Source organism: Pangasianodon hypophthalmus, chromosome 4, assembly GCF_027358585.1.
Source record: "Pangasianodon hypophthalmus isolate fPanHyp1 chromosome 4, fPanHyp1.pri, whole genome shotgun sequence".
NCBI classification, from domain to species: domain Eukaryota; kingdom Metazoa; phylum Chordata; class Actinopteri; order Siluriformes; family Pangasiidae; genus Pangasianodon; species Pangasianodon hypophthalmus.
The window spans coordinates 11,218,315-11,242,282 of NC_069713.1; the positions used below are offsets into that span (position 1 = coordinate 11,218,315).

The following is a 23,968-nucleotide window of genomic DNA, read 5'->3' on the forward strand; positions in this document are numbered from 1 at the left end:
TAGTGACCCACAAAAACTTGGTACATGTCTCGGCAAACCTTTTCATGACCAGTGGGCGTTTTTCGACCTCTGCGCGCTTGGCTGCGTTCATCAAACTTTTCCAGCATATCTGAGGAGCAGCTTGTGTGGCTTAGCGAGGTAGCAACAATAAAGACAGAATCAGTGACACATAACATTGTACCCTTAGACATGAACATGCACAAATAATTTGTTCATACTTAGCAAAAACAACAGGTACCAGACTGATGAGCTGCAGCTGCACTCTTGCTACACACAGAGTGATGGGTTTAGCATCTTGTCCCACGATTGGTGTCACTGGTAAGGTTGACTGCATGCGCTTGGCCAGAGAAATTCTTTTATTAAATACAAAGCGGCATGAACTCCACCTCCATCTTAAACTAAAAATGTTTTAAGGAGTCACTGAATAATGAAAACGTTCCTAGCTTCCATACACTCCAAAGAATTCCAAAGATTCCAGAGAATCCCTTCTGACTGGTTCCCACAGAGGTACAGTGGAAAAAAAAAATAAATAAATAAATTTCCTGAGTACAGTTTTCAGAAGTAATTCACAAAAATTATTTAGTTTATTTAAATCTATATTTTCCAAAGTGCATGTACAGTCAAATTCAGACAGATGCAACATCACACATGAAAGTGTACAAAGGGGAAAAAGTGATTTCAGGTAGGCCTGTTACCTACCCTGAGATTCCACAATCATATACTTCAGCCTCCACATATACCCAGTTACAGTTTATTAGGTGCACCCATCTTCTATCTACATACTGGTCACTTCCCAGGTCAGCTCCCAGTGTTATATCTGGCTCAGGGCCTGCTGGAGAGATTGTATCTTTCAGCTAGCCTGAGAACTTCTGGGGACCCCTCAAGAGGAGCTAGACTTTGTGGCTGGGGATAGAGAAGTCTAGGTTGACTGCCACAGTGTGCCACCACCATGACCCCCACAAGAAAATGCATTAGAAATTAAATGAATGAATGAACCTGCAAAATAAGTTCACTTTGTAGTAATTATAATTGACTGTAGGCCATGGCGTGGTAGTGTGTGCGGTGCTGATACAAGTATATCTTCCTGGCCATTTTATTACAGACCTACCTTGTTTGTCCTCTTCATAGTGTACAGGTCGAGATTATAGCTCTCTCTCCCCATGCACAGTATGTTAATTGTAAAATCTAGCTCTCCACCAGGGTCAGCTTCTGACCACAAGATCACTGCAAGTTGCACAATAGAGTTAAAAAAAAAAAAAGGGCAGGGCTGACAAATTTTGCAAAGCAACAGATGGGCTACTCAGTAATTGAGTATCAGCAAAAAGCACATGCATGGTAAGGGAGCCTAGATTTATCTAATGAAGTGGTAACTGAGTGTATATCTCAGCTGGGCTGCCAAATAAATCATCTGCCTCAACACAAGGATCCACAGACAGCTTTGCTGTCTAGACCTTACTGTTTGGCATGTGCAGGCATATTTCTTATAGCTGAAAGTCTTCCCTGACAAATTATGCATATCATTTGCTGCTGCCTAAAGTGTCAACTAATTTAGATTATTTTATGCAATGGACCAAAAATGCAACTGATCATTTAATATTGACTATATTGTTCAACACGGTGGATATTTTTTTCTAATTCTAATTCACTCTAATTCACTAGTACACAGGTGCTGAACTATGTGCGTTACATGCTTGGATGGAAATATATCTTTGCATTTTTCAAGGAATATATAGTCATGTACCTAAACAGTGATTGCAGCGTAGCTAAAACTTGTTCTAGTTATAAAAAACCAACTAGGGGTTTAACCGTTTTTAGGGTGTCCCACTGTGTAAATTATCCTAGTACACTTTAAAGTTTGTCATCTAACTATATCCCACCGTACACCTCAAAATGTATGGATAAACGTATGCACACATAATCTAATGCATCATTCCAGAGTACAGTGTAAATCAAACCACTGAAAACATCATAATCACATCATGGCTGCTCAATCTTGATGTGTATTATTACAGTATCATCAGGGTTGGACTACTGTAGTGATAATAAAATGAACAAATATACAACTTAAATTGCTAAATGCAAATATTTGTATGATAATCTTAAACTAAAATACATAATTCTAACTGTAGAAGTACATAAACTCATGCTTGCACTTTCTAGCTCTCACTGCTTTAGCTAAAGACTTGATCAGTGTAACCCATGTCTGAGAGATATATTTTATGTGTTTATCCACTGTATGTAAAACTTGGTGCCCTAAATGGAAGCACCGCTATTCTCAAAACTATACTCAAAGCTGCTACATGTAATCACATACTTGTCTGCACAAGGTAAATGTCAGCTTTAATGTACACTTAATCTGGTATGAAAAGTAGTGTGTGTGGAGGTCAGAAGATCATGCACACAGTCATTAATGGCAGTTGTCTTTAACCAGTTCATCCTGTAAATCCGTCTCTAAACGAGCTGCCTCGCTGTCTGGCTGCATAGATTTGCTCACGTTTGGCCGATTGTCCAGGGCCAGCTGTATGGCCCAAATGCTGAGAGGTCTCATGTAAGCCAAGGAGCGATAGATCCCTTTTTCACAGTATGCCTCAGGAGTCTGAAAGGCCATTCCTGTCTGCTCCCACACTGTCCGATAGCAACCTTCAGCAGTGTGAAGACCTTCTTCTAACAGACCCTGAGAGACCGAGATACAGACAGGTGACATTATTAACAATTACATACTAATGAAGACCAAGAAGTCCGGTCACTTAAAAGGGCAAGACGAGATCAGGTAGCATGCATATTTGATAACTTATAAAGTACATGCACTGAGCACTTTATTAGGAACACCTGTACACCTGCCTGTTCATGAAATTATTCAATCAGCCAATCATGTGGCAGTACCACAATGCATAAAATCATGCAGACCCAGGAGAGCTTCAGTTCACATCAAACAGAATAGGGAAAAATGTGATCTCAGTGACTTTGACAGTGGTATGGTTACTGGTACCAGAGGGGCTGGTTTGAAACTGCTGATCTCCTGGGATTTCCATGCACAACAGTCTACAGAGTTTATACAGATGCTGCAAAAAGCAAAAACCATCCAGTGAGCGGCAGTTCTGCGGGTAAAAACACCTTGTTGATGAGAGAGGTCAGAGGAGAATGACTAGACAGGTTTCAGCTGACAGAAAAACTATGGTAACTCAAATAACCATTCTTTACAACCACTTTGGGCAGAAAAGCATCTCAGAATGCACATCATGTCGAACCTTGAGATGGATGGGCTATAGCACAGGATTTCACTCCTGTCAGCCAAGAACAGGAATCTAAGGCTACAGTGGGGACAGGCTCAGCGACACTGGACAGTTGAAGATGGAAAAAGACCAGGCAATGTTTTATTCAACTGTGTAGGTGAGCATGTGTACACTGTAGCCTCAGATTCTTGTCCCCTGGAGATCAGCCTGTCTGGCACTACTATCTAAGCCACGGTGAAAGTTGCCTGAGGTCCATTTTTTTTTCACCATTCTATCATATGATGTGAACGTTACATGAAGCTCTTGACCTATGTATGCATGATTTTATGCATTGTGCTGATGCCACATAATTAGCTGACTGGATAATGCATAAATGAGCAGGTGTACAAGTGTTCCTAAAAAAAAAGTGGCCAGCGAGTGTATGTTATTCAGAAATGTGGCCACCAAACTCCATACTGACCTCCTGAATCATAGTAGCTGCCAGTCCATAAACTACCCCAACCCAGACCTCATCTGACTGGACACTGGAGCGATCAGGCACACCCTCTGGTCTCATGCCATTCACAGCACCCATCTGCCCTCCTGCAAAGCTCATTACGTTCAGATCAAACACGCTTTTCAGTGCGCTGTGGATCTTCTCCTTAGGGAAAACCTTGAGGAAAGTAATTGACCTGAGTTACACCCATGCACTTATACACTTGTGTTAAACCATGATATACAGTATTATGTAATTGATTCTGCTCAAAGCCACACACATACACAATTATAATACAGTTTCTATCATGAGGCAGATGTCCTGCAAGAGGGAAAGAAGGAGGAACATTTCTTGATGTATGACAACCCTTGATGTAGCTTGATGAAATATGATTCTACAAGCCCACTTAATTAGCTCTAATTGACAATTTTACAATTCATATATTAAGTCTAATCTTGTATTACATATATTTGACTAAATGTGTCCAGTGAGTTACTGCAGAGGAATCAAGAAGCAGCCACCATGTTGTTGAGCTTTTTTACATAATAAAATATTACTCTATACATGTATGTATCAAGATTAATAACCCAAACTAAAAGTGTAATTCAGTGTTCACAAATGCCTCAGGTAGCTCTATCTGAAAGTTTAGAACATATCAGTAGCCTGCTTCCTGCTTTCCCAACATCCTCTATGTTTTGATTTTGTATAATAAAAAAACTGAACAAGAGATTTTAATACGAATTCTCACTATACATTGCAAATTACTGTATGTTTCCATATTTCCTCTAAGATCTTCAGTTGAAATCGCTGATATGTTGAGCCTTATCAATTGCAATCTCTGCTGCACTTTGGCATAGCCAAATCTCATTCTCATAAAATGCCGACAGTTTCCCCAGGTGTCTGGAATTTTCTTACTTTAGAATTCCATGCATTTTTAGAGTTACTGAGAATTAACTTATGAATTTATTTATTATAGTTATATTTATTCGTCTGTCAGGATAGACAAAGCAAAATTTTCTGCCGCTTAGGAACTTGGAAAAGCTTTAGAGAGGTTTAGCTCGGCACTGATCTAAACCATTTAGGTTTGGCAACAGAGTCTAACTGAAATGTTTGAGATTCCCTTAAGAGCCACATTAGTGTTTTCTGGCCTGCATCATCAAAGTGCTTGTGCTGTGAGGCCAGTGTGTTCATGGCAAAGGAGAAGCCCTATAAGAATAACAGTCATAAAAAATCTTCTGAAAAGGATTACAGAACCAACCTCAAACTCATCATCTCCTAGTCCAGATGCCCTGAGGAACCACTGGCCTGCACACTGGTCAGACATCACACTGTTGGACATACTTCGCCCACTGCTGTCATAGTTATAGTACTTGCCTGGAAAAAAGAGGCAGAGCCGCAGGAGGAGGAAAAAAATTAAGAAATTGGAAATAAGAATAAGTTTGGGACTATAGCCATCTAGTTAATACTTAAGCTCTGATTTACTAAAGGTTTACATGTGTAAAAACACATGCAACCATGCTAAAAACCCACAAACAACCTGCAAGCTGATATACTAACAAGGACGTTGGAGGATTATGTCTTTCAAATGAGAATAATTGCATGTGTTGTTCATTTTTGAACGTTAGCATTAATAAATAAGCATTTGAGCTGTTTCTGTTTAAAACTACAAAATACAGGGTGGAGTCAACGCAAATACATTAAGTTATACTAAACACATCCAGAGACCATGTAAGTCATTTTCAACACAAGAAGGCAAAATTCTATCATTCACTATTTTATCAAGACTATGCCTCAGTATCTCAAAATAATCAAAAAGTTTCTTAAAATTCTGACAATATAACCACACGAATGTTGGTTTCATATTAGATTCACCACATATTCACATCTCTGATGCCAAGAGCATTTAAATATAGTCGATTTTTGTATGGTTTTTCAACACATCTCACAGCCTTTACTCCAAATTACATTGGGTAAAAATTACATTGTAATTGTGTGTGTGTGGCTAGATTTAGTTTCAGTTTTACACTTTTAGGAGTCTGCTGGGGTTCTAAACTTGCCAAGGCTATTAAGAACAAATAACACATGCAAAACATAATTTACATATTGTTTCCACCCCCACTTTGTATGAGACAATCTTTTTTTTGAATCATTCTCAACATGCCCACTGTTTGTGCACACAATTTATCCCTTTGCACGCAAAAATTTGTGCGTTATATGGGATCTCAGTAAATCAAGGCCTCCCTTCAGTTGTGCAGTTCGATCTACATTGGGCCAAATTTTATCACATAATTTCAGTCAAAGGTTAAACTCACCATTCCACAGTAGTTTATCGAAGGCGGCATGTCCTCTCTTCAAGATGTCTCTGTAGTGCTCGTACACAGAGTCACTTTTCAGAAGTTGTGCCATCTTACACATTACACACACCGAGGCCAGCCACAGACCCCCACAGTACGCACTGAAACACCACAAATTAACAGCAAATAGTTTAAAAAATGTTTGTAATTTTTTTTTTTCAGAACACTCTACTGATACAGCAATGCTATATACCTTATGTTAAGATATGTTATACAGGTATGGCAAAGTGCCGCAGCAGGTGCTTCTGCTTTCCTCCCACCTTTCCAAAATGCCAGTAGGTGAATTGGCTACACTAATTTGCCATTAGGTGTGAATGAGTATGTGCATGTTGCCATGTGTATTCCTGCCTCATGTCTAGTGTTCCCAGGATCCACCACAACATTGACCAGGATAAAGTGATTACTGAAAAAGAATGAATAAAAATATGATATATGGCCAAAGGTTTGTGGACACCTGACCATCACACCCATACAGTCAGGTCCATAAGTATTTGGACAGTGACACAATTTTCATAATTTTGCCTCTGAACACCATCACAATGGATTTGAAATTAAGCAATCAAGATGTGATTGAAGTGTAGACTGAAGTGTAACTGCTAGCTTTAATTCAAGGGAACAAAAATATTGCATAACCATTTAGGAATTACAGCCATTTTTACGTAGTCCCTCCATTTTCACTGGCTCAGAAGTAAGTGACAAACTAACAATTATAAATATAAGGATTATTTTTAATACTTTGCAGTCCTTAAAACCTTTGCAGCCAATGACTGCCTGAAGTCTGGAACCCATGGACATCAGCAGATGCTGACTTTCTTCCCTTGAGGTGCTTTGCCAGGCCTTTACTGCAGCTGCCGTCAGTTGTTGCTTGTTTGTGGGTCTTTCTGCCTTCAGTTTTGTCTTAGTAAGTGAAAATTAATTGGTTGAAAAATTATTTGCTCAGTTGGGTTGAGGTCAGGTGACTGACATGGCCATTTAAGAACATTCCATTTCTTTGCCTTAAGAAGCTCCTGGGCTGCTTTTATGCCATGTTTTGGGTCATTATCCATCTGTACTCTGCGGCGGCATCCTATCAGTTTTGCAGCATTTGACCAAATCTGAGCAGAAAGCATAGCTCTATACATTTCAGAAATCATCCTGCTACTTCTGTCAGCAGTCACATGAATAAACACCAGTGACCCAGGTCCACTGGCAGACATACATGCCCATGCCATAACACTTCCTCCACATAACAGATGATGTAGTATGCTTTGGATCATGAGCCCTTCCATTCCTTCTCCATACTCTTCTCTTCCCATCATTCTGGTACAAGTTAATCTTGGTTTCATCTGTCCAAATAATCTTGTTCTAGAACTGGCAGGCTTTTTTAGATGTTTTCTAGCAAAATCTAATCTGGCCTTTCTGTTCTTGAGTATTACCAGTGGTTTGCATCTTGAGATAAACCATCTGTATTTACATTCATGAAGGTGTCTCTTGATTGTAGACTTTGACAATGATATGTCGATCTCCTCAAGAGTGTTCTTAACTTGGCTAGATGTGAAGGGGTTTTTCTTCACCAAGGAAAGAATTCTGCGATCATCCACTTCATTTGTCTTCCGTGGTCTTCCAGGCCTTTTGGTGTTGCTGATTTGGCCACTCCTAAAGATCCTGCTATCTCTCTGATATGTCTATTTCATTTTTTCAGCCTAATGATGGCCTCCTTCACTTGCATCGACATCTCTTCGGACACATATTCAGAGTTACCATGAACAGCTAAAATCAACTCCAGTCCTTTTATCTCCTTAATTTGTCATGAAATAACAGGCCATACCTGGTCATGAAACTGCTCATCAGTCAATTGTCCAATTATTTTTGAGCCTGTGAAAATGGAGGGACTATATAAAAGAAAATGGCTGTAATTCCTCTACAATTATTAAAGCTGAAAGTCAATACTTCAATCACATCTTGATTGCTTAATTTCAAATTCAGTGTAGTGGTAGTGTATAGAGGCAAAAATTATGAAAATTGTGTCACTGTCCAAATACTCAACCATTTGTGCTTTTTGAATATCCCATTCCAGACTATATTAACCTCCACTTGTCTGGGAAGACTTTACACATTAGATTTTGGAACATGGCTGTGGGGATTTGCCCATTCAGCCACAAGAATATTTGTGAGGTCAGGGAGCGATGTTGGGATAGGGAGAATGACGAGAGGAGGCCTGGGGTGCAGTCAACATTCCAGTTCATCCCAAAGGTATTCAGTGTGGTTGAAGTGAGGTCACTTGACTCTTCCACACCACTGTTGGCAAACTATGTTGTTATGGACATTGCTTTGTGCACAGGGTCGTTGTCATGCTGGAACAGGTTGGGCCCTTAAGCTCCTAAGTGAAGGGGAATTTTAATGCTACAGTATAAAAAGACATTTTCTATAATTGTGTGCTTCTAACTTTGTAGCAACAGTTTTGGGAAGGCCCACATATGGGTGTGATGGTCAGGTGTCTATAAACCATTGGCCATATAGGGTATGTTCAACAAATTGTATGTAACCTTATAACTCGCCTGGGACGATCTAACCGCTACTTGCACATATGAATGTTGTGGCTAGTGATGTGCACTTGAGTTAACCACCAAATCATAACTTCACCCTCTCTGATGTAGGAAGATCAAGAACAAACCTAGCATTGAGAGAATATCAGCTATCAAATCTAAAGAAAACACTGGTTTTGATGTTAATGCTTTTCAGTGAATTTGTCATGAATCACAAGAATTTTGTTCTGTGGAAACCTATGGGGTCAATTTGAGCCCAGGGATTTCATGTCCTCTTGTGTATCTGTCACACAGTCCACCAGTATGGATACAGCAATAAAAGGACAGACCAAAAACAGTGAATACTAACTGTTGTACGTTTCTGAAGAAACCAAGAATTAAATATGTACACTTTGTAATAGGGTCAGTACAGCTTTGTATTTAGGTGTTTTGTATTTTTGTTCCTTACTGTAACCTACTTTGTCTGTATTGCATTTGGAAAAGGATAAACATATCTATGAACTTGTTTTTCACTGATTACACAAGAGTCATACTTCACATACATTTTTTTAACCACACCCACCACTTTGTCCCTAGAAGTTCACAAAACAAGCATCTCTCTTTTTCCCTCCCTCCCCTTAAAACTAACCTGGGTCCTGTTACAATCCACCCATCATAGGTCTGGTCAGCATATCCGGAGTTCTCTATTAGGCCATCCCCATCTTTATCAAACTTCATTTCAGTCTCCATAACCACCTGAGAGAACCAAACCAACATTAGGTAAGCTGAGGGACAAGCTCAGCCATTAACAGGTAAGGTGCATATAACTATATAATAATAATAATAATAATAATAATAATGTCATCAGTATCATCAACTCATGCTGCAAATAGTAGTATGTCTTTCAGGTTACTAAAACTGGATAATAAAACTTATAGCTTATTTACAATTATCATAATTATTGGCAACCTTGGTAAAGAGGAGTTAAAAAAAAAAAGTTACCAAAAAATGTCCTTGTAATTAATTAACTTCATCTCAATGAAATCTGCAAAAACTATGAATGATATGATCTAAATTTCTACCAAACATACCTGTCACAATTATTTGCACCCCTGCATTTAATATTTTGTGCAACCTCCCGTTAACAGCATAACAGCACTGAGTCTTCTCCTATAATTCTTGATGATACAGCCCAAGGAAATTTAGAGCACTCATCAACACAGAATCGCTCCTGGGTTCCAATGCTGCAATCGATTATAGGTCATAACATCTTTAGTTGGAGGTCGGAATTACGTTATCTTTGACCTTCGTGCATTCAAGCTACATGGTAGGGGGGGGAAACACGGAGACCGCTTTGCTTGTATTTTGTTAGCAACAAGCAAAAAAAAAAAACCACAGTTTGTAGCTTGAATGCGCGAAGGTCAAAAATGACGTAATTCCGAGCTCTGACTTCCAACTTCCATGGTAGGGTCAAAAGCAACATAGGTCCTCTCTTGTAGACTCTACTCTTTCAGCTCACCCCACAGGTTTTCTAACTGTATCATAACATCAACTCATGGCAAACATGACTCTTAGGTTATTCAGTGTCTTCTCCTTCTTTTCACTGCATTGCTTAACTCCCCTGCATTCCTGGAAGAGAAGACTAATGATCCAAATTTCAGTAGACACTGTAGCTAAATCAGTGCCGATTTAAATTTTTTTTTTTTTTTGAACAGTGCAAGGTTTTAAATATACCACTCAGACTGTCCCTTATCATTTATACTAATTCTGTACTGATCCAGCTCACCTGGCAGATGGGCCACATGTCCTTCAGGTACTGGAGGTCCTGAGTTAGATGGTAGTCACGGTATACCTGTAGAACAAACTTCAGGTTCAGGTCTTTCCAGTCTGCCGTGTCATGAATCTGATAGGCATTGACACGTTGCCAAGGCTCGTCATCTAGTAAATAAGGAAAAATGTTTGTGTTTTTCAGTGAGACAGAAACAGAGTCACTCCAACAGAGTCAGAAATATTTTAACTTGCCCGAGAGACAAATTAGTGACCATATGCATAGATGGCTTGCCTTGCCTGAATTGGAGTTGCTTCCTGTGACTGAATGAATGAATGTAAAAAGGACATTACACAGGAAATTCTTCAGCAACAGTGACTAATTTACTCAGCTTTCCCATTTTTCCCCAAAGCTGTGTCATCAGCTTCTATTTACAAGTTTTTTAATGCTACCAGTGGCATTACAAAAATGAAAGCTGCTCTTTTAAGATGAAATTATCTTCTTATGCATTAAGCAGCTCTTGCTGTTTTAAATGACATTTTTGTAAACAGCATAAAATATCAAACACCCTATTTCTAGTTACTGTTTGTTTAGACCTTGTGATTTTATTTTTGTGGTTGACATTAATGCATTTTCCAGTCAGGGTAACCGTCCCACCAGCTGTTGATGCTTAAAGTCTCTCTTTACATGGATGGCAGTCCATTTTATGAAAAAATCTAACAAAGACGTCTTCTGTGCCAGGCTGGCTTCTTAATACTCCATTCAGGTCCAGTTTACTTAAACTATCGTAGTTGGTGAGACAATCTGAGTAAGTCAGTCTGGTTTAGTACAAGGCTAGATGTTATGCAAGAGGCAAATTAACACTTACATGAAAGCAGGAAGTACATATTCTTGTATATGATGGCAGTTGGATTATTACTAACCTGGGTCTCCAATGTCATGAGGTACTACATTCCTGGTCTTAACTGGTGAGCAATGCCCACTCATGAGGTTCACCCTTTCTGTGGGGTCATACTGTACCACACTACCAGCTGGGAAAGGAATCAGGGAGGGAAGAATAGGGAGAAGACTGGTAAAAAGGTAGAATAAAAAAAAAAAAGAACCTTAATTATATAAACACAGGGAATGTGAGAACAGTTCCTCTCACCAATATCATACTGTAGACTCAGAGCCAGTTTGGGCCAGAGCATGATAAGTGCGAAGGAGGCATAGAAGTGCACATCGTATGTGTTGTACATTCTGTACTCCTGACCTACAAACAGGAAAGGTTACAGAGAAAAATGCAGGGTTAACACTTCAATTTCATTTCAGCTGGTATCCATTTCCAGAAGGAATGAATTATCTGGAATTTAAAGATGGATTTTACTGTCATGGCACCAAACTATCACTTTTCACAAGTTTTTTTCCCCCAAAATGTAAATTTGCACTATATGGCCAAAAGTTTGTGGACACCTGACCATCACATCCATAAGCGGGCCTTCTCCAAACTGTAGCCACAAAGTTGGAAGCACACAATTGTCTAGAATGTCTTTGTAGCATTAAGATTCACTAGAACTATGGGGCCTAGCCCAATCCTGTTCCAGCATGACAGTACCCCTGTGCACAAAGCAAGCTTCAGAAAGACATGGTTTGCCAAGGTCGATGCATAAGAACACGAGTGGCCTGCACAAAGCTGTGACCTCAACCCCACTGAACAGCTTTGGGATGAACTGGAACTCCGACTGTGCACCATGCCTTCTCGGCCTTCCCTTAGTAATGCTCGTGTGGCTGAATGGGCACAAATGCTCACAGCCATTTTCTAAAATCTAGTGCAAAGCCTTCCCAAAAGAGTAAAGGTTGTTATAGCTGAAAAAAAGGGGGGGGGGGGTCCATATTAACACCCATGGTTTTGAAATGGAATGTTCAAGGACAGATTGGGCCCATGTAGTGTAGGACCTGGCATAACCAAAATCAAGTGACATGTAAATGTTAAGCAGATCCACCCTTATCATGCTCAAAACCAAATAATTTTGTGTTTTTCAAATTTGCATGCTTATGGTGTATTCAACTCGCTACAAGTAGATATAGACAGGTAAATTTACAATCACTGGCATAAAGACTTTTTTTTCCCCCCAGTAAGTGCACCATACCTACTAGTAGAAGAAAGAATCTGCTGGGCAACATAAAACTGATCTAGCTTGGGCAGTCATAACAGGTACCATCAGTCATTATTTTTAAAAACAGGCTTGACACCAAGTCTGGAGATCTAAGTCTGGATAGTTACCCTCTAAATAGGCAAAGCGGCCATACTCTTTGAGGACAGGGGGCTGCGCTGGAAGACCGCCTTCTTCTGGGCGAAGCCCTCCACTAACATCACAGTCCTCAGGAAGCTCCACCCACACAGTCCCCCCATCCACAACAAAGTATAACTCATTAAACAAGGCTGATTTATACCAGGAAGGGAGAGAACTGAAAAACACAGACACATATATACAGGTTATATATACAAAATGGCTACTTTTATGAAATTCCCACATTAAAAAGCAAATGACATAACTATGTGATAACATAGGCATATTCAGAGGTATCAGTTTCACTATTTGTTTGACAAAAAATAATTCAACCAAAAGCCTTTAGATCAAAATGCTGACATTTTAACAAATCCCCTCATTGCAGGTCTAAACTACAATTCATGCAATTAATCCCAAGGATTTCCTTACCCATCTTCCAGAATGGGTCTTTGCCATTCCTCAATGCTCTTCTCCCAGCCTTTGTAGTGTGTAAGTGCATAGTGTGAAAGAGCTGGGCCTGCGTCTCCTTTGGTACCATAGTAACGTGCATACCGTCTAATAGGAAAACGCACAATATTCCGTTACTGTTTTGTGGTCACTGCATGATAAATGTTAAATGTCTGGTAAAGCAGTCGAGCAAGCAGGCTCATTTCCTTATTTAAGTATCCTGGAATGTAATTATACCATAGTAACAGGTATGTATACCTGATGTGCTCTCTTTCCCTTGAGCCAAAAGTAACTTTTGGCATGTCCCAGGCCAGGCAGAACTCCAGGCTGTTGTGTCCATGAGCAGGCACAGAGCAGCCCACCGCCAGTGCTGCTGCCACTGTCTCTCCTCTCCGAGTTGGAGGGCTGGAGCCAGGGGGTGAGTCTAACTGCCCGTCACTCATCAGGTCACTCCAAATGGCCTTTCCAGTGTCATTAGGACTGAACGCAGTCTTGTGGGTGATCTTTCTGTTGGACTAGGCCACATTCAACAAACATTAAGAAATGGTCTACATGCACACAGGAAATGTTCACTAGCATTCTTTGTGGATTAAGGGAATCATTCAACTGGTGGCAAGAAATGAAAGCTAGTGCTTATGCATATATATTGTCTTTTATCAATTAATTTCAGACACATATAGTGAAATTTTACATTGTACATATATTATGTAGCAATTAAAACACATTGGGTGTGCTGTTATAGAAAAATCCTCAGTGACAAGCTTTAACATGGCCCGACATGAAGTGGAGTTACCGCACCAAAGTTGATTATTGCTCTGTAATGGCCCATTCTTAAGTATTTTATTCCTCTTAATCCACAGCAATTTGCCAATGCTAAGAATTCTTTATTAATTAAGGAATGTCATGTCATACTTTTTATCCATTTTAACAATTAATGTTGTGGAACGTCTGGAAAACAGGTTAGTTCCTATTATAGCAGCTATAAACAGTCGTTCCCTCACTAGCCTCTCTTATTCTCTCTTTTGAAATCAGTAAGAAAAAAATTGCAGCTTGTCAAACCATAAATCACAAAGTCTATGATCCTGAACACTTTCCCAGAACAGCTTTAACTCTGACTGTTAGAAAACTGCTGAACACTGGAGACTCAATGAGCATAATTTTTTCTTGTTTATTTAATCCGTTTATTATTAGACATTGATTACGTGCAGCATACACCATAATGTTCCTGTTTAAGTCATTAGAAAAAATAACACACTACAAGAAGAGTGTTAATATAAACCTGTGATATGCCTTACAGCTGGCACTACTGTCAGAGCTGCTGTTATAGAAAATTAATCAACACCTAACAGTACTGTAATATAATAAACCTATTACACAGAATAAAAACAGTCAATAACAAAAAAGCTTTAAATTTTTTTTAGCTGAGCCGATCCCATTAATAAGGTGTGTCACCTGTTCGCGGGCCGCCATACACAGTGTGTACGCGTTCACCGGTGAGCAGTGGTGAAGCAAAACCCCTGACACAGACTCGCCCTCTTTTTCCAAGTGGAATGGTTCATTCCAATGACCCCCACATTTTTCATCCTTGTGGCCTGATCCATTGGCCATGGTAAACATGATTATGACATCCAGCGCGTAGTCATTCTTGTTCTCTATATCCCACACAAACACAGCAACCGGAAAACTTGAGTCCTGTGAATGAAAATGCAGTTATCAAACAGGACAGGTTATTCACAGTAAAACAACAAATTTAATTAACTATTAGAATATGTAAATGTAAAAACAATCCATCCTTTGAAATCTGAACATTTTACGAGCACCCATGTAAGTGAGAGCAAAGATTGAAAGAATGCAACGGTATAGAACACAATATGATACTTAAACAGTGTTACAATAATTAATGTTGCATTGTTACGAGTGTTACAATAATTACTTAAACATTCTGCAAAAATATATTTTGCAGTATGCTTAAGTACTAAAGTGAAAAGCCTTTACTTTTGGAACATAAGAACAAAATGCTGCTTAGCCACTTTTTTATTTATTACATTAGGGCCATCAACAAAAGCTAAAATACCATGCAGCTAAACAATGTACTAACAAAGCAGAAAACATATTAATCATGATGAACACTTAATTTTCTTTCTATGTAGTGCAGTGTTCAGTCAGTCACCTTGTAGTTGTGCGGGATGACAGGTGACACCTGCCTGCAGGTGAGCGTGACGTTCTGGCCAGGCAACTGGTAAACGGTCCATGCTCGGGGGTAGAGTGCATGGTAGAATGCAAACACACCGCAGTAACCCCAGTTCCAGTCCTGCAGTGTGTGAGGATGTTCGGTGGACAACACTTGCTGATAGATTGTCTGACCATCCCTACGCAGGCACACTGTAAACTGTGAACAAGCCAGAGAAGAAGTTACGGAGCAGAGGGATGGACATGCATACATGAGTGAGGAGGGGAAAATTCCATTTTGCTTTTAGAGCAGTCTAAAGTGAAGAACACTAAAGTGAAAGACACTATCAATCACACAGCACTCCAACACAGAGTTATTTATTATTATTATTATTACTGCTATAATTATTGTTGTTTAATATTTTAATGGCATAATATTTATGCCCCAGAAGCTACAAAAACAGCCTATGAACATCTCTACACCTTCGCATTTTGCACCTTTACATTGCATGCAAAAAAAAAAAAAAAAAACAAAACCTCCACATCCCGCCATGTGACTCATTAAAGTGAGCAGTCATCTGAAGTTCTTTTGCTTGATCACCTTTATCCTATGATGAAATGTTTCTATCCTGATTAGAGTGGTCTCATCCAGGATGACCCTGCTCCCATCCACAGCACAGGAGGGCTTTTCTGAATGGTTTGATGAAGATGATGTAATTCAATGATGAGTTAGACACCATCTCCACCACCATCATCAAACCACCAAATGAGGGAGTATTTTTGGAAAAATGGTGTTCATCCCTCCCTTACAGTTCCAGAGACTTGTAGAATCTGCGTCAAGGTGTACTGAAGCTGTTCTGGTGGCCAAACACCTTACTAGCACATTAATTGACAAATTTTTTTATATTTTCATTTGTCACCTGTACATAACTAGTCATCCACCCAAGCAGAGCCAGCCATTTACCTGGTCAGCAATGACAGTTTTGTAGTGGTACATTCCTGGGTTAAGCTGCCACCTACAGAACTCCCCCTTCCATCCACGTGTAATGCTCCCTCCCCCAATGCCACCCAAGGGGGCACCTACACACAAGAAGCATCATTATAATCATTTTGACTTTTCTTTTTTGCCAAATAGCTGTAGAACACTGAGCACTTACCGTAAATCGGCCTTAGGGGCAAAGAATTGAATATGTCTATAAACGGTGCCTTCTTCTCAATCTGTGTTCTCTGGTACCACCATTTTAAATACCTGCACACAAACACAAACACAGGTTTAGGAGTAATTTTCTAAACACTTTCCTTTTAAAACAGGACTCATAGTTACCATTGTTTCTATCACATAGATGTACTCAGAGTATGAGACAGTGCACTGCCTGAAAAGAATTAATTAAAATAATTGCACAACCTTCACAAAAAGAGTTTATACCTCTTTTTCACTTTTGTTTACTGCTGATGCAGTTGCAAGGAAATGTTTGTGAGATATTTGAAATTCTGCATGATCCTGAGATATTAGAAATTCTGCTGTTCTAAGTCAAAACAGACAATATCTCTCTCTCTCACACACACACACACAGTCATTTCTTTTCTATCCATAACATACAGTCAGGTCCGGAAGTATTTGGACAATGACAGAGTTTTTGTGATTTTGGCTTTATACACCACCACAATGGATTTGAAATAAAACAATCAACATGTGATTGAAGTGTAGATTTTCAGCTTTATTTTAAGAGGTTCCACAAAAATATGGCATTTACCATTTAGGAATTACAGCCATTTTAAGCAAAGTACATCCATTTTCAGGGGCTCAAAGGTATTTGGACAACTGACTGACAAGAATTTCACTGACCAGGTGCGGTCTATTCCCTCGTTACTTCAAGACAAATGAAGCAGATAAAAGGTCTGGAGTTGATATAAGGTATTGAGTTGGCATTTGGTAGCTGTTCTACTGGAGCTACCAATATGAAGTCCAAGGAGATCTCAATGCAAGTGAAGGAGGCCATCATTAGGCTGAAAAAACACCACAATTCTATAAGAGAGATAGCAAAAACCTTAGATGTGGCCAAATCAACAGTAGGGTACACTCTTAAAAAGAAAGAACGCACTGGTGAGCTCAACAACATCGAAAGGCCTGGAAGACCACGGAAGACAAATAAAGTGAATGATCGCAGAATCCTTTCGTTGGTGAAGAAAAACCCCTTCACAACATCAACAGAACTCAAGAATACTCTGGAGAAGGTAGGTGTATCATTGTCAAAATCTACAATCAAGAGACGCCTTCATGAACAGAACATGCTTTTCACTTACTGAAGACAAGACTGAAGGCAGAAAGACCCACAAACAAGCAGCAACTGAAGGTGGCTGCAGTGAAGGCCTGGCAAAGCATCTCCAGGTAGGAAACTCAGAATTTGATGTCCATGGGCTCCAGACTTCAGGCAGTCATTGACTGCAAAGGATTTTCATCCAAGTATTAAAATTATGGTTATATTTACAATTAGGTCACTTTGTCCAAATAACTTTGAGCCCCTGATATCAACTCCAGACCTTTTATCTACTTCATTTGTCTTGAAGTAACGAGGGAATAGACCACACCTGGTCAATGAACTTCTTGTCAGTCAGTTGTCCAAATACCTTTGAGCCCCTGAAAATGGACGTACTTTGCCGAAAATGGCTGTAATTCCTAAATGGTAAATGCTATATTTTTTGTGGAACCTCTTAAAATAAAGCTGAAAGTCTACACTTCGATCATATCTTGGTTTTATTTGTTAATCCATTGTGGTGGTGTATAAAGGCAAAATCACAAAAAATACTACTACAAAAAGTCATTGTCTAAATACTTCTGGACCTGACTGTATGTATGTCAATTTATGTGTGCAGGAGTCTGTAAATCCCTGCATTTAATAACTAGTGGAACTTCTTTTATTGCAACTCAACCAAACACTTCCAGTATCAGCTGATCAGTGCTGTGTAGTGGTTCAGGGGCATTTCAGTCCATTCCTTTATACAAAACTGTTGTATTTATATTTAAGGGATGTCTTTTTTTTTTAATGGCCTGCTACATATCACACCACACCACACTACCAGGTTCACGTCATCCTATGCCACCCTGTTGCTGGTGATGCGTCCTAGCACTGGTCACACTCTTAAGATTTTACTCGAAATTTTCTGATGCTGCCAGATCTTTGTGGTCAATTGTCTTTGATTGCAAGGCAATAAATTGGCAGCCCAGAAAGCAGGACACAGTGTGTCCTAACACCGCTAATCTCAACTCATGACCAAATAATTTTAAAATGTTTATCTGAGACAGCAACATCTGGATGAAAATCATATAGTGTAAAATTGGCTTATTCAGGTTTTGCCCTGCTATAATACAGTGGGTTTTTTGTTTGTTGTGTTGTGTTTTTTGTTTTTTTTTTTTGTCTACCTAAATGGAAGAGAATAGGATATAGGATTTTTTATAATCTACCTAAACACTTGTTAGCCTGATACCACGACAGTGTGCAACTGCGTTGTACAGCTGCATTGCACTCTGGGACTTTAAGTCCAGCGTTTGCTATCTCCACTATTTCTACACTGGATTTCTTACAAATATGACATTGAAATTCACTGAAAAAGTGAGTGAGACAAGAAACTCTTGGACATTTGTTTTTAGGAGCTAAAAGCAGACCTTGACTGTTATGCCTTATGTTTGAGATTGTTGAAATTTTTATCCTATTAACCACCACTGTAACTACGTTAGCAATGTCACCCTGTGACATCAGCGCATCAGACAACTGCTAATTTCTCACAGGTATAACGGAAGATACAGCAACAAATAAACAAATTAGCACCAAAATCGCTAAGGACATCACAAATATTTCGATATAGACATATTTAGTGTATTTCAGGGTAGAGGTTACCTTTAATTACTATTTCATTACCCACCATGTGAGAGTCACATAGTTTATCTATGAGAAAAATAGGTTTGGGAGCTCTGCAATTGTTGCATATTTCGATTATGAACAAGAGCAACGCCAATTCCCTCGAGCCTTCAACCTAAGCCCTCGAGCCTTCAACCTAAGCCCTAAAATAAGCTAGGGAATAACATTAGCCAATGAGAAATACAGAACGCTTCCTCTGTTTGAGTTTTCTGTTGTTGTTTTACTTGTGTCACATTGTCAAGCAAGGCTCTTTTGTTTTAGAGCACAGACAGACATCCTAGCATTTTGCTGTAGAATTTCCTGATAAAAACCGGACTTCATTTGGGCTTCAAGCCCTGCAGAGAGCAAAGCAGCACAAAACCATTCTACTCTTTTCTTCATGACTGACAGTAGGGATGAGGTTTGCAGTCTCCACCAATACAATGAGGAGTGATTTACCAGAAACATTAACTTTTGTCCTATCTGTGTATAGGACATTGTTCCTGTAATGCTGAACATCCACAATTGCAACAATATGCAGTTTGTTTATGAGTGTCCCCACATGGACATGTCTTTTGTTTAATATTTAGGCCCTATATCTCCATTTCTCACTCTGCTTCCCTCAATTACATTTGTCTGCATGCACAGCTGTTTGCAGGACTGTAGCACTCAGCTTGAGAGCTGCTGAGAGCAGACTCCAGACTGCACTGTGGGACTGACCAGAACAAAGCTAAGGAATGTCTCTGCCTGGATTAATGGTTGCCCTTTTTTCATAGATTAACAACCTACTCCTTGTCTTAGTTCTTCACCATACTCGATATTTAAAAAAAAAAAAAAAAAAGCATTAAACTCAGCTCTCAGCACGGTGTTAAAAGGCAGAAATGTGCAACTCAGTTTCACTGCATGCAGGCAGGCTGTTTACAGTGCAGTATATAAGCAGACATCAGTATGGTTTTCATGGCCATAAACCAAAATCAAAGATCATGTAGAGTAAAGATCAGTGAATATTAAGATTTGTACATGAGCAGAAACTCTCTGCTTTGTCCCTATCACAGTGAAATGCAACCTGTGTACAGATTTTCTTGTGTTGCAAGACACTTAAATCCCAGTTCAATCATTAACATAGACTTGCAGTACTATCCATGATCACTGTGGATCAATTATTAACTGTAACTGCCTTGGACTGCACCCACATGTTGCACAAAACCAATACCAGGATTGATAAAATCGGTCCCTAAGGCTTGTTTTATTCATTAGTGACAGCAATATTTTGGGTTTCAGTTGTGAAACAGTTTTGTTTTTGTATTTGTATCATACCACTGAAAACTGAATTGTGAACTAAAATTCTGAATGAAGTTCAAAATGAAGTATGGGCTTAATCAATTTCTAAAAAGCATTCTATTAAAAAAAAAAAAAAAGCATTCAGTCCCTCGGGCAAGCAAACACAGTCGAACACAGAATCTATCTCCCCAATTTCAGTTCAAAATTCTAATTTAGAATTTTAAGCTCAGATTTCAAGCTCACATTCAAATTCAGATTTTTGCTTTCAAATTTCTAATGGCATGAGTCTAACTCCATACATTAGTCTTCAGATACAATCTGTAATACTGTATATAAGGCTCATCAGCAGACACTATGAATTCTGTATTTATTTCTGGGAAAGGAAAAAAAAAACAAGTTTGTCTTATTCTGGAATTGAATAGGGGGATTGAATATAACATATGGTGACAAGTCTGGGCTCCAATGCCTGTTCATGGTGACTTAGAGTCATTAGTTCAGTGGTTAGAAATAGCCTACTGGTCTTTGGCCAGTGCCACAGGGTTCAAAGTAAAAGGCATTCATATCAGATAGCCAGCCAATCAATAAAAATAACAGTTATCAGGAATGCACAGTCACTGTTTACTACTAGCAGCAGTTAACAGAAAAATCCACCCTGAACAACTTGCATATTAATTTTTATAATTTACATGTGGTGTTCAGTGATATCTGATTTATTTTAAATCTTTAAATTTATGAGCAGAGTCATGGATGCTGTTCATTATGCTGACCCTTGTACATTAAAGCCAATTGTCTAAAAATTCAGGTCAGCAACATATTTCAGGCATTTGGTTTACACACACACATCACAGTTTATGTTTACCTATAGCAGTCTATTATACTGGTGAGGGTGTGGCTAGGCAATTCATCATGCTAGTTCACCAGAGGGCATGTGAAGGTGTAAGTGCAGCAAATGTAATGGGTAAAAGCAAAACGTTCTTCTTCTTCAATTTTGATTTGGCACAGTTTTTGCGCCGGATGCCGTTCCTGATGCAACCCTCCCCAATTTTGACCAGACTTGGGACTGGCACTGGAATTGCACTCTTGTGCAACCTCAGTGCCTGGGGATAGCTCCCTGGCCGGGAATCAAACCCGGGCTGCAGTGGTGAGAGCGCCGTGGCCTAACCACTAGTCCTCCATGGATCGGGGGTAAAAATAAAAAAAATAAAAAAGTCACATTTCTCATGTACAAAGCACAAACCGATAAGCAGAAACCTTAAAAGTATGTTGCATAATATAGCTATTATGAAGTCACAAAACATTCAACCTACCCAACTGGTCAGATTGCGTTACATTCCGTGGTAAAGCTTTGTTGTTATGTTGCACAATTCCATCTTATTATGAGTAAGATACTGATTATTTTAAAAAAAAAAATAATAATTCACTAGTGAACGTGACCCAAATTGCACCCATCCAAGCAATTTTAGAAATGAACACACACACACACACTCCTCAGTTTTTTCCCCTGCAGGTAACTTAATGATAACACTAATGCTTCTTGATGAGAAAAGAACCAAATACTGGTAATGATGAGCTGTTGTCTTCAAAGACAGCTACTGTAAACCTGATGAAGCACTAAATTTCTCTAACTCAACCTTTCTCTGAACCTGTCAGCAGTATTCAAAGGAAATCCCATAATAAAACAATGCACACTTTTTTATCCATTCATGAGCAGCTCTTCATCCAAGACTACGACATTTTTTTTTTCTGCTAAACACACCTTGTTCGGAATTAAATGCAGAATTTTGTTCCAAGAGATCCAAGAGATTTTATAACTTTATTGCTTGTGTGATATGTTACATAGAGAAAGGGTTTTTTCAGGGATCCTTTAACATTCAAATCAGAACCCCCCACAGCTTTTTATTCCTGAACCTTTCACCGACAGAACACATTAGATCAAAGTTTTACTTGTTTTTGAGTTACTGAGGTTTGGATTAAACCTATTTAGTTCAAATGAACAGTTAAGCAGGCTAATAACTATATGAACTAAATAATAAATATATTAGCTTAGATAATGATGGTTTGATAGTTCCACCACTGTAACAGTTTTTTATTATTTTTTTAAATCACAAACCTATGGAGAACACCACTTTGAAAAAAGGATACTAAATGGTATATTTTTCTAGCCAGTGGGGTGGTACATTTTCTTGTACCTTTAGTGTTTTTTCTTTTATCTGGAAATGTGCATGTAGTGTACCTTTACTCTGAAAGCTAATTAAAAGGTACAAGAGTGGTCCTTTTTAAAGGTAACCTTCATTCACATTACCAAGCAAAAACACACGCTAGAAGTAAATATGACCTGCAAGACAAGAAAAGGTGCAGTTTAGTGCCCTTTTCTGAGAATATATAAAAAGAAAGCAAGCAGAACATTTTGTGTTTTCAGGCGTTATAATAGCTTAAGCATTTTTTTTTTTTTGTATTTCAATCAGAGATAAACAGACTGTGTGCATCTGTGCTCTCCAAAAACCAATCCATAGCAACATCCAGTAAACAGGAACATGGGTGTCACATCAGGAGCTGCTGCTGTGGCATGTTAGTTTCTTTTTAGAGAAATGTGTACCTGAAGCCCAGGCCGATGTGCTGTATGATGTTGGAGAGGGACACGTCTTTAGCTTGAAAAGGTTTTCTTTTCTCCTTGAACTCGTGAGCCAGGCAGATCCTCCACCCATCCTTAGGCACACCGAATCCGGTTTCCGTGCCCTCATACCGGGCCATGAGCTCGGATAACGACCTGCTGTCATTTAAATCCATGGTGGTGGCCTTGTGTATGCAGCTCAAACCTACAATATAATCACTAACCCTGCGTTAAAGGTGCTGATTTACTTTCTATTCCAGTAGCAGGAATATGAAGCTCAGATTAAATCCTCCACCTCCGGCTAAACACTAAATGTGTCTCATCGGCAGAGATTATAAAATTTTAAATGTAAACTTCGTCCAGTCAGTCAGAACCACAGTGCGCTACATGCACAGACATGTAATGGTGCGAGTCATTGTTCTCCGCTGGGTTGATGGTGCTATCCCTCCGACCTGTAGACAGGATGCGATGGTGAATTTGTTTGCAGCTCGACGCCATCCATCCACGCAGCCATCCGGGTTTTGCATCCGTTTCACCACCCTGTTCTTGTGGAGCGTCTTGTTCAAAGAAATGCCACGTTTACATGTATCTCCGAGGTAAACGCTTTGATATATCACAAATAAAACATATCGCTGCGGGTGTGACTCAGATCTCAAACCGGAATCGCACCTTAATCAATCCTTCTCCATATACAGTGCATTTAGCTCAGTCGAGATGAACTCATGCACCCTGCTCCGGACTGTACCATCACTCATACACATGGAGGTGGAGTCCTGCACACCACAAATTTATTTAAAAAAACATGTAAACATAAAACATGACTATTCGTATGATTTATTTTGATTTGACACAGTTAAAAACTACAATAAACCTCAAGAAGGAATTACAAGTAAGCACAAGACATTCATGTTTGTAAATGAAAAACTGATTTTCCCCTTTGCCGTCTTGTAGCCGACTCCT

At 39.2% G+C, this 23,968-nt stretch overlaps 1 protein-coding gene across 1 annotated transcript; it reads right to left on the reverse strand.

Annotated features, from left to right (window-relative positions):
- Position 1: 1 nt before the first annotated feature.
- gba2 (glucosidase, beta (bile acid) 2) lies at positions 2-23,743 on the reverse strand. Its single transcript, XM_026936746.3, has 16 exons — positions 22,994-23,743; positions 16,378-16,469; positions 16,185-16,300; positions 15,222-15,440; positions 14,504-14,743; positions 13,310-13,566; positions 13,034-13,159; positions 12,598-12,782; positions 11,482-11,586; positions 11,258-11,365; positions 10,353-10,504; positions 9,216-9,322; positions 6,021-6,163; positions 4,967-5,082; positions 3,694-3,885; positions 2-2,674 (listed from the first exon to the last, which is right to left on the reverse strand). The coding sequence occupies exons 1-16, from the start codon at positions 23,182-23,184 to the stop codon at positions 2,408-2,410; spliced, it is 2,616 nt and encodes an 871-aa protein (XP_026792547.1). The 5' UTR covers positions 23,185-23,743; the 3' UTR covers positions 2-2,407.
- Positions 23,744-23,968: the final 225 nt, after the last annotated feature.